We start from the raw sequence: 12,039 nt of genomic DNA, 5'->3' as shown, positions 1-12,039 counted from the left end.
ATGAAATGATACTTATTTAATTATTTTCAGATGGCTATCCTAAAGAAGAAATGATTTACAGATGGAGAAAAAACTCAGTGGAAGCTGCTGACCAGAAGTCTTGGAGACTCTATCAGTTTGACTTTATGGGTCTCAGAAATACTTCAGAAATTGTGAACACCTCTGCAGGTAAGAATAGCAAAACTTATAAAACTTATAAAATTCAAAGAATGTATATTTTATGTATGAGTGAAGTAAGCTTCATGGTTACTCAGACTCTGCAGTAAGCTCCATAATCATCAGTTGGTTAAGTCTTCTTTGAGCCATAGAAGGAGCCTGCTGGAAGTAAACATCTGCTTAACTGATGGCAAATTTTTGAAAATCCTATTGTTATTATTATTAACTGTTCCAATTTAGGCAGTACTATGTTACTGTTTGGGAAACAGTGTGACCAATTAAAAAACTGATTAGTCTCTGAAATCACTGCTGGTAGGTCATGTCCTACCAAATAACATTAGTAATTTATTCTGAGGACTGGATACTTTTTGTAATGAAGCATCACTAAAGCTTTAGTGAGTATTTGGGGTTTGTTATTTAGCAGAGCAAAATGTAGCAAACATGTATTTTCTTCTATTATTGATAGAAATCTCTGTAGCCTGCATTTTTCTCAGGAATGCTTATTCAGGTGAATGAACCATAAGTTGGACCAGGAGTTGGTGAATCATTAAAGTATCTGTATGTAGAAGCATATAGGTTGGAGAAGACTTTCAAGATTATCAAATCCACTCATCAACCTGACTGACTGAGTCGCTAAACCTTTGTCCCTTAGTGATCCAAAGTCAAGCATGTACTTGGTGCCACAGTATGCAGGCAGTGCTGGTCATCAGCAGGAATAGGGAAGGTCTACTATTCCTGCTTTGTTCACATCTGGAGTGATGCTATCTTCAGTTTGTATGAAGAACCGCTAAATTCACTTGCAGGAAGAATTACACAGCTAGCCTTATTAAGATGTTGATAGTGTCTTGGTAAGTAAATAGACCTATCAACCTCTTGACTTGCACAGGATAAAACCATTTTTAGGTTTCTTTCAAGAGAGTAAATTGTTAACTTAGAACAACAACAAAAACGTTTTTCTCACGCTCTTTTTTGTATGCATCTAGTTTCTTTAAGATGAATGAATAGACAATGTGTTTCTCCTATTATTGCTATTGCTGCCTCTATTCACTCATTTTTATGAGTGCAGTATTGAACTGTACCTACTGGAGCCATCATGACATTTCTGTTCTCCTAAAGTTATTAGGAACAAATGAAACTTTTTGGCAACCTGGAGTTCATTGAAACACTGTAAACAATACTGAAACAAACTTGTCAGGAGGCTGTGGGAACTAAGCTGGGAGAAACTTTGTAAAATACATGGGTCAGATAACCTACTGGTACTATTAGATAGAAAAATATTTGTTCATATTTATTCATATTCACATTCAAAAAATATATTGTTCATATTCTGGCCAGCAGATGACTGAAAAGGGGCTCTCAGTCAATAAATATATGAAAAACAGGATGTTGAGTTTGCACATGGACTTATTTTAAATTATTTTTTATAATGAACTCTCCAGGGGTATTTTCATTGCTTTCCAAGGTATTTTCAAGGCCAGATTTACTGAATATTAACATTATTTACTGTCAGGAGCAATCCAGAGCCAGGACTAGGGAAAATTTCATGGTACATTGGAAAACCTTGAGTATGCCTTGTGCTACAGTACAACGATTCTCAAAATGGTGGGTGCACAGTTGAATCTGGATGCACAGAAGTGAATGTATGAAAAGAAGGCTGCACTGGGGGTGACCTTGCAACACTGCAGGTATAGAACGCCCTTGGTTTTGGGCTGCTTTCCAGGGAGACTAGTTCCCATGGATTACCCTCTGGCAACCTATAGATGTCCCTAGCTGCCATCTCACTGCAGAGCTGGGATAAAAAGAGCAGCATTATGTGTAGTGTTATTCAGGTAATTGTTAGGAGTAACAAGATGGAGCTGGGAAAATGAAAGCAGGCAAGATACCAACAGCAGCTTCCTGACAGGGAGAGGTACTAAAGTGTCATCTGTTCCTCCTAAGGGAAATTATGAAATTTACTATTATGCAGGGCATTAACAAGTAGACTAGACAAAACATGAGAAAATGTACTGCAGGGAATGGTCCTCCTGTAGCAGGAGATGGATTCAAAAGCCTAATACCTTTTTTTTTTTTTTCCACATCTAACTTACACCCTTCTGCTGTTTTATGTCACTATTATTTCTCACTAAAGTGTGTGTTCATCTACAATATGGGAACTACCACAGTGTTACCTGCCTGTATCCAGTTCAGATATGCCTTTTTTAGCTCCTTTTCAGCAGTTACAGTGATAATGAAGACAGACCACACTGACCACACAGCAACATGCTGCTTTTCTTCCGTTTTTTGTGTAAGCCAGTTCATTTTAGCCACAAATCGAGTAGATTCTGTACTCAGCAGAGTTCTGCTAATTGATGTTCTTTCAATCTTTCCAAACATTTTTTTTTTTCCCTCCAAACATTTGTATAACCTTTCTGTTAATCCTAACCTTTCTGTTAATCCTGGGCAATTTAGGAATTATGCAAGTAGGAAATCAGCCATAGCAAAGACTGTTTCTGATGTCTGAGAAAGAGAAGAAGCTCTGTCACCTCTTGCTGTGTGCCAGCAAGGCAAAGCATTAACATAGTGGCGTGTTTTACTCTTGCAAGAGGACTGTTCTCTCTTACAATAATCTGGCAACCAGGGAAAGTCCTCATTGTCATCTAGAAGAGATACTCAACATTTTTTCTTGAGGATGATTACTGCATTTCATGCTAAGCTACAAACATAATCTACACAATAGAGCTCACTGTGTTGGTGCTGTGGCCAAGCACCTTTGTCTTACACTCTAAGTAAGCTCTCACTGTCAGGTCATATCAAACTAATTCACAAATTTGGGAGAATTCCCACACTGTTGCCATCTGGCAAGGTACTCAAATACCGTAACAAGAGCACTTATCTTACTACAATGTCAAATAAGGTTGACAAAGATAATTAAAGAAGGGGGAATATTAAGCCACCTGGCACTGAGCTGTGAGAGAGGAGAAAAAAGAAAAAAAAAAGGAAGGAAACGTATATAAGGAAAAAAACCTGAAATTTTAAAATTGCCGATCAGCCAATGGAAGGGTGATCAGGAAAACAGGAGTGAGAAAGAGAGCGTCATGCTTAAAAGCACACTGTGTATTTGCAATATACCTTAGGCTCATAGAATTTGGAAGAAGAAAAGCAAAACAAACAAACAAAAAAAGCAAAAAAACTAGCCACAACATTCTCAGAATTGTGAAGGAATCTACAAGTAAATGTAATGGAATGAGCTGTAGTGTTGCTTGTGCTTTTCTGCTAAAATCTCCCCCAGGGAAAGCCTATTCATTCTCCTTAAGGCACTCAATTTTTTACACTCCTAGATAAACACAAAGACCTTGTAGCTACTGAATCGCACTTTCATTTACTTGAAAACTTCTTTGCACCATACAAGTTCTATTTATGTTCTTCAGATGCCTTTAGCCTGAGAGATTTTTGCTGTCCAAAGGAGCCTTTGCATAAATATGTTCAAGCTAATACAACAGAAATAGAGAACAACACTGTGCTCCATTTAAAATCGCTGGTAGCAGATCATTAGAAAATAAATACAGAGAACCAGATAGACAGCATTACTGCACCTCCTGAACAATCCCCATCAAAATCCAGACCCAATAAATGGCCATAACTGCTGCCATAAACAGGTATACCTTTGCAAATAGCAGATGGATGATGATGAGTGCAGTCTTCCTGTCATACAACTTCTAAATTGTGTTGTATATTTTGAAATATTTTGAAGTTGTTGCTTCGGTGTGGATCTCAGTTTAGATAATTTTCTCAGCCCTATGTCACAGTGCCACAAAGCAAGGTCAGTATCTTTTTTCACACATTTATGTGAAGCTGTGTGGGGAAAATGCTAGTAACAAAACAATTTAAAGTGCACAGTCTGTTTAAGGAGACGTTAAATGGCAAGTAAAATGCTACCCTGGAATAAAAATAAGAAAGCAAACAGTGCTTGTATTTTAAGAAGATTCAAGTACCTACATAAACAGCTTTTGGTAGGAGAGAAAAGAAATATATGTATTTTTGTAGCAAAGCCAAATTTCGCTGTGGGAGCCCCCATCAGGTTAAGGGGTGGGTCACATGGAGATAAGCATTAGCTGACACTCTCCAAGTTTTTCTGAGGACTATCAGATTCCTAGAGTCATTTGTGTATTCTTCTCAAGACAAATGTTTATTTGTTTTTTAATTTCTCAAACACCCAATTTAGTGGGATTTGCCTCAGTTGGCCATTTTGCACAAACTGTTGTTGATCAGATAACATTCTGAAGCAGACAAATGCCTCGGTAATTTGAAAACAGTGCGTACCTTTACCTACATAGCACTGCAAGGACTTGGCCTCTTTCTGCTAGGGTATCACATAAACTCAAATGCTTTAATTGTTAGGCTATAGTTTCAAGACCCCATCAGGCATCTACTCTGGGTTGTCATTATTCCAAGTAGAGTTCATTCCTTTCTGACTGATGTGAGCACTGAAGGAGAGAGAAAGATGATTGGGGATTTATTTTTGTTTTTAAATCTGAATGCATGAGTGTAGGTATAGCTGGATTCTAGCAGCTCAGAACTTGCTTTCACTCAGTGCCTCTGTCTGTCACCTATCTGTCTGTGGAAAGAATCAATCTCAAGTTAGTCTCAGACTCTACAAAGAGATAGAACCAAAAATGCTTTTGGTGGAAGAATTCTGTTCCTCTGCTCTTCATTCTTTGGTCCTGACACACCTACCTCTCTTGGTCTATTTAGGCTTCAAGTATAACCCACTGTCACAATTTTTTTTGTCTTCTTTTATATCTGATAGGTATAGGATTGCTGTAGCTGTCCTTAGGCTCTTGAACACTGGGTTCTGAATTTATGTCTGACGTTTAGATTAATAGCTTCTTGAGAATGCAGCAAGAGATGAAGTGAGAAAGATGTGCAAACTTTAAGGCTTTAAGAAATACGCAATATGTCTAGCCTGCCTGGAGAGCAAAATGGACATGCTGTGCTCAAATGTTGTATTTACAGCAATAAATGGAACATGCCCAGCAACTATCCTGGGCATTGATGTCAATTGTATGCTGATTGCAAAGGAGCTATCTTACTTTCCAAGCAGTTTGCCTACACACCAACTGCATGTGTGGTGGGGATGGTCCCTGGCACATGCTCAATCCTGAACCATGTCTGGGAATCAGTTATATGGCACAGACTGATTTGGGCCTGAACTGTCCTGTTTTTCACAAAGACATTTGCCATGTCAGATGCATGAGAAGATCAGTGAAGATGATGGGTCAGCTGAGACTTCACCTGGCAGCCAAGGTACAAAGCTTTGACTCAGCAACCCCACTTAAATCTGTCACGTTTATTTTATAATGTGGGCAGACCATATGTTCCTTGGATTTCAGTTTCCATTTTAAAAACAATTTTGGTGCTCAGCTGCCTAAAACTTTCAAAAAGTCAGCAGAATATAGGTGACAAAGCATTCAGCCTCATCTGCAAAAGCTGCTCTGTGCCTTCCATGCTCAACTGCAGCCAGGGCAGTGCTACAGCTCAGCCACATAGGACTACACCGGCACCCATCCTGTTCAGGGGAGGGGCTCACTGTGTAGACCTCCAGCTTAGCCATAATCTGTGGAATGACTGAATACCATAAGTTGTTGGTTTTTTTTTTTTGACAGTTAACATCTATTCATGAGAAAGCTAGTCTGTTTATAAGAAGATTTAGCAATAATCTGTTCACTGACTTTTTATCTCTGATACAATATTTGTGGTACATCAAATCCCAGTTTAGCAGAGATAATCAACTGTGTCTGTATTGACTTTTAAAATATATTGACACATGAAATGATAGTAAATCAGAACAAATATTTTGGATAAGCTGTAGTTTTTCTAAGTGAAATCTGAACTTTTATTTCTTTACAGCACTTCATCATGCTCTGATATTGTACACTTCGTTTGTGTACAGTTCTGGTAAGTTTGCCATCAGCTTCTGAGGTTGGAAATACAGTAATGAAATGGATGATTACTAATAATACTTCTATTCTAGTAAAGTGTAACTGATGCGTATAAGAATCAAAACTTTTATATTGCCGTGAAAATCCAGCACTTGCCTGTCTCATTACAAAAACATCTCCCAAGAGTGGTTGATAATTTGATCCATAGCCTACTGCAGTTAATGAAACTTTCCACTGTTGCTGGCCTTTGATCAGGCTTTGCCATGCGGAAGTCTGAAATTGGGTGTTTAATGCACTGCTCTAAGTAATTGTTCGGTCACTCACTAAGAAAACTCAGCTTAACAGTAAGGTGACATCAGGATAAGTACATTATGCTCTAGAAACACTTTCCATCTTCTGCTTAGGAACAATATAAATGATTATCAAAGCTGGTTGAGTGGGTTTTATTCCTTTTCATATTTTATGAGTGGCAGAACTGCATACATAACTGGCTTCATTTTTATTCTTTGTCTTGTGGAGACAATATTGCAGTGTTTCATATATAGGCAAGTGGGGAGAGAGGTTAGAAATAAAAGATCTTTATTTTTTGGTGAAAGCAAAAGGATAAAAGGTAGACAGTGGAAACATCAGAGGCAGGTCTTTGCCCACGTTTATTTCTTTAGGAGAAATTTAAGTAGGAAGTGATTTTTCCCTAAAAAAATCCCCAGTTGCTCTTGATAAGGATCTTAAGTTGTCCTTCTTAAAGATTTTCACATTCTGTGGAAAATTATGTAATGTTTTCCCATTAGCTTTTTCTTCAGCAGGGTTTTTACCTGATAGCTCCTTATTTTGGAAGTTTCATATGTGTCTAACTTTATAATGTTCTTGAATTAATGTTCTCATTCACTCCTCTATTGAAAATGTTTTATCTGTTGCTCTCCTGGCTTTTATTCCTACTTCAGTTCCATTAGAGTGCTGTATTGATGATTTAGGATTAACGCAATCAAAAGTTTTATATTAACTCAAACTGTGAAGGTTTGGCCTTTTCCTGAGGTTGCTACAATGTTATCTAAAAGTCTTTCAGAAGCAATTGCACTTAATTTAGAACCCATAGTATTGCGCAGGGCATTGTCTGTTTTATTCACTGTTTAATCTTCAACCATAATGAGAATTTTAAGATACAAAGTGGGATGATTATTCACATGTAGCAGAAAGATGCTAGGTGACTTTTTAGATTTTAGTTTGTCATGCCTTGAAGAACTGTAGCATTTTGGCAAGTTTTCCATAAAATTAGCATTTATTCTTTCACATCAGAGTCATATTTCCTGATTCCTACCTTATGATGATGGTAGATCTTTGCTTCTAGAATTCTTTTCTGCAGGTAGTATTCACAACATTCAAGTCTCATTCAACTCCATTTCAGTTAACACGTCTTTCTCCCTAATTATACTGTCAAGAACCAAAATCCACTCTATGATTAGTTGCCCAATTCTGGATTTATCTAACATCTATTGAAGGCAACGTGCATCGTTACATTACCTGCCGCAGGTTGGCAGGTAAGAGCTATGCTATCAGGTAACTAAGGGAATAGTACACACTAGGAAAAAAGTGTTTAGGAAGTTTCCAAAGTTCCTTCTAGCGAATACAATCAAAATATTGATATGGGGTTACCGAGGCAGCACTTCTGAAATGTGAGGAAGCCTATTATAACCAGGGCTACCACAGTATATCACAGCAAACAAGAGGTGAACCCTTGCCACTTGCATCACATTTGGCAGCAACAGAAATCTGGGCTGGCATCAGTCATAATTCATTGTGGTGTTTATAAAATAAACCTGGCAGAAGACACCAAAATAGACTATCACCCATTACATCATAGAAAGTTAATTATAGTCAGCTTGAGAAAAGCTGAAGGTGAGGGCTAGAGTTTCATTGCTTCCAGGGGGGGAAAGACATGATCTCAAGTGTATCAAGTAGCCAAAGATCTCAGAAAAGCCAGTGACTTCTACAGAGTTCTGCCAGCGTCCCTATGCTTCTGAGTAGATTAATCTTCCTGAATACATTGCCTACTTTAATGAGCCTTGCAATTAAGTCTGTTTAGTCTTATTACATTTTGTCATACTAACCATTGGTAGAACTATAATAGTAGACAATATCCTTATGTAGAAAAAATCTGCATGATAATGGGGTAGATTTTTGTCAGCCTCACTTAGAAAATCTTTCCCAGTTTTTCATAAAATTATAATCTTGCACTTATCCCCAGTTGAGAGGAAGATTAAAATTATCATTCTGATATGATGTCCAAAGACTGGCATTCGGAAAACTGGTTTCAGCTATGTTCATCCGCAGAGCAAATGTTATGCAATCTCATCTACCTTATCTTTCTTTAACAGAAACAATCCACAGCTATGTTTGCTTTAATTGTATAAGTGTCTGTAACTGCTTATTCAATTTTTTCAAGTGTATCCTGGACCTTGGGATCCCCTGCCCTGAACAAAATCATGTATAGTTCTGTATGTAAGGAAAACAACTTATTTTTAGTTAAGTATGAGTTAAAAATTTTCATCTGGGAAGTACAGAACCACCACCCACATTCTAATTCAATTCAGTATTGCACTTAATTGTAGGCCTGCTACAAGTAGGAGCAGTTAGAGTGGAAAAAGCATCTAAAGAGTTTCCTGCTCTTCATGTTCACAGCTTCAGGCATATCTTTTGCATACTATAAACACTGTGCCAAATTATTCCTTCAGTACTATCGGTTCAAAACCTAAGTTTTCTTAGGGTAATGAAGTAGGAGAATCACAGAAGAATTATAAAGCAGCTTGACGAGAAAAAAAAATGCATCATTCACTAGTTGCATGCTGCTATGAAACACGTAAGAATGTTACGTGTTAAGAATGTTCTTAATTTTCTATCCATCTTCATATAGTAGTTGTTTACTTCTTAGAATTATGAAAAACTTCAGGCAAAGCTAAAGTCAAATTTGTCGATCATAGTTCTAGTCTTTGTCTTGGTCCACTCTAATTTGAAATCCTTACCATCTAGTCATGTTTTTTTAAAATAAGGATAACTCCTAGGAAATAAATACTGTTAATATTATATCAGTTAATACAGCACGTCTATTAGCACAAAACATTAGTTCAAATGTATTTTGTAGTAATTTCACCTTATCAACTTCCAGCCCATATTCTTTGTTCTATACTTATTCTTCAGTTCTTCCTCTGAGACAAAAAGTGTCAATTGATTTTCCTAACTACTTCCTTCAGAAAGATGAGAACTTGCTAAATGTTACCAAAAAAAGGAATGAAAAGAGAAGCACGTTTAAATGTGAAGAAAACTTTGTTGTAACTTCTTTTTATTTATGTGAATAAAAAGGTTAATTCTTAAGGCCACATCTTTAAGAGCTCTTCTGGAAAAACTGAGTCCTTGAATAGTTCTCCACAGTCCTTAAAGCATATCCTCAGCAGGCTCTGGACTTCACGTTTTACACACTTGGGATTTATTTAATTATTTGTTATTCAGACTGCCTCCAGGCTGTGTCTACTCTTGGACCAGGCCTCATCAGAAACCTCCAAGGAGCAATCCTGAGCTATTTTTCTGTTTGAAGTCACCAGAGACATTGAAGCGCGGAGGCTACGTTGTGCAGCAGGACTACACTTTCTGCATGAAGTATCCCTGAACAGTGCTGTCAATATTGAGTTGATGATATTTCCCTCCATCACCCCCAGAGAATTTTAGCAAGGATGTAGAGCTGACCTTAAGCTTCCCCTAGCAGCATTTAAAGTAGCTGACAGCTGATTTGGTCTTGCTACTCTACACTGCACATTACAGGCGTAGCTTTGGTTTCAGACATGTCACTAGAGATAGCAGTAGCTTCTTTTGCACAGATGTATTCTCATGACTCACTTCAGAGCACAGGCTTAATCCATTCTTTAATGTCATACATTTAAAAATCAGATCCATTGTGGAATTTCCAGAGAAAAGATTATGAGATGCCAATAAATATTCTATCATTTATGAATGGAGGATTTCTTACAGTATAATGAAACGTGAAATGTTTTTCTGTTGTCATCAAACTTAAAATAAAACTGCATTTCATATAGGTTTAATCCCTCTGAGCAAAACAGCAACAACACCACAACAAACATCTTAAAACAGGAAAAATTTTAAGAAGTTCAGAAAACTTAGCAAAAAATACATTTTCCATTGCTCCTATTTTCCATAACATCTGATTTTCTCTAAAATTGGACTGCCAACATATCCTTTTTATGCCCGTTACTCAAACAATTTCTGAAATGTGAGTGATTAGTCTAAGCCTAGTTCGCAGTCCTCCTGAGGAAAGAGGAAATTACTCCTATATATTCATCTGAGATTAAAAGAACAAAATTTCCTAAAACTGTTTCAAGCATGCTGATACCTTATTAAGCATTGCATTGTAAGTTAAATTCTGCATAACTGAATTCCTGAATATGAATCTCTTTTTGAGTCTCCAAATTCATGAATAAATGTGCATTTTCTCCACTGCTTCTTGAAGTATTTAACTAACCAAGAAGAAACAAACCAGTTCTCAAGTGCTGCAACCTATGGAAGTAATAATTTCTTGAAGGCTACTGGCATTGCAAACTCATTGGCATCCAAAAGCCCATGTTTCCAATGCTGGAAAAAAAACAAAACAAGCAAACAAACAAACAAAAAAAATATTTTTGAAACCTACAGTTCAACTTCTTCTTGAAGTAATATGTCTTCGACAGTAAGATTTTTGTAAAACCTATAATTAGTATTTAATGTATTTTTATAATTGGTAATGACTCAGAAAAATATTGAATTGATTGTCTGGCTATTGTAAGCTCAAAGCTGATCTCAGAAGATCACTGAAAGATGCTGTTATCACTTTTAGTTATCCTCAGCTATTCTGAAATATAACGACATGATGTAATTTTAGAGTTATGTTCTTCAGAAATTGTTTCATTTGAATTTCACTAAGTAAAGAAGGCCATAAGTCATTCCAGAGTAGAATGGAATAAGAAAAAAGAAAAAAATAGTGTTAAATAGAACTCATCATTTTGATTCATGTAGTTCATAAATCTTTGTGCACATTAGCACATGGGTTTGCCATTGTTGTTGCTTCATGTTTGCTTTGTTCCTAAAGTCATTTGTTACTCTCCCATTTAGGAAAGCTGTCATCCAGTTAGGGCACGGATAATGAAGTTTTGGTCTACAAATCATAAAGGACTTCTTAATAATGGTGTAGTTAAATTATTCATTGAAGCTATTTTGCAAATAGTAAACAAATAACAGTACATCCATTTCGGAATAGTCATGGTGAATTTGAGGATGAGATACTAACCACAAAGGGGATGAAATATTTAGCCTTATTTCTTAATTACAACCTTAAAATTTTAAACATGGGATGGGATTGGGGGGTTCTCGTAACGGGGAATGCTGAGAAGGCAGAGATACTGAATACCTTCTTTACTTCCGTCTTCAGTGAAAAGGCTTTCCCGCAGGAATCCCACACCCTGGAGGTTAGGGAGAGGGGCTGGGGAATGGGAGACTTCCCTTTAGTCAGGAAAGAGGACGTGCATGAGCGCCTAGGCAGTACTAAGGTCCACAAGTCCATGGGACCTGATGGGGTGCATCCACGTATGCTGAGGGAGCTGGCGGAGGTCATTGCCGAACCGCTCTCCATCATTTTTGAGAGGTCTTGGATAACAGAGGTGGTCCCTGAAGACTGGAGGATAGCCAATGTCACTCCGGTCTTCAAAAAGGGCAAGAAGGAAGATCCGGGTAATTATAGGCCTGTCAGCCTCACCTCCGTCCCTGGAAAGGTGATGGAACAGCTTGTGCTGGATACCATCTCCAGACAACTGGGAGAAAAGGAGGTTAATCAGGAGTAGTCAGCATGGGTTCACCAAGGGGGAGGTCGTGCTTGACCAACTTGGTGGCCTTCTATGATGCTGTCACATGCTGGGTGGAGTGGGGGAAG

At 37.6% G+C, this 12,039-nt stretch overlaps 1 protein-coding gene across 1 annotated transcript in view; it reads left to right on the top strand.

Annotated features, from left to right (window-relative positions):
• The window catches only part of LOC100550732 (gamma-aminobutyric acid receptor subunit gamma-3), a 302,767-nt gene that overhangs the window by 257,427 nt on the left and 33,301 nt on the right, over positions 1–12,039 (top strand). Inside the window, 1 exon segment of the mRNA XM_031557588.1 lies at positions 31–168. Coding sequence (XP_031413448.1) covers positions 31–168 — 138 coding nt within the window.

The sequence above is a fragment of the Meleagris gallopavo genome, chromosome 1 (assembly GCF_000146605.3).
Source record: "Meleagris gallopavo isolate NT-WF06-2002-E0010 breed Aviagen turkey brand Nicholas breeding stock chromosome 1, Turkey_5.1, whole genome shotgun sequence".
Classification (NCBI taxonomy): Eukaryota; Metazoa; Chordata; class Aves; order Galliformes; family Phasianidae; genus Meleagris; species Meleagris gallopavo.
This window is presented reverse-complemented; position numbering and strand designations above follow the sequence as displayed.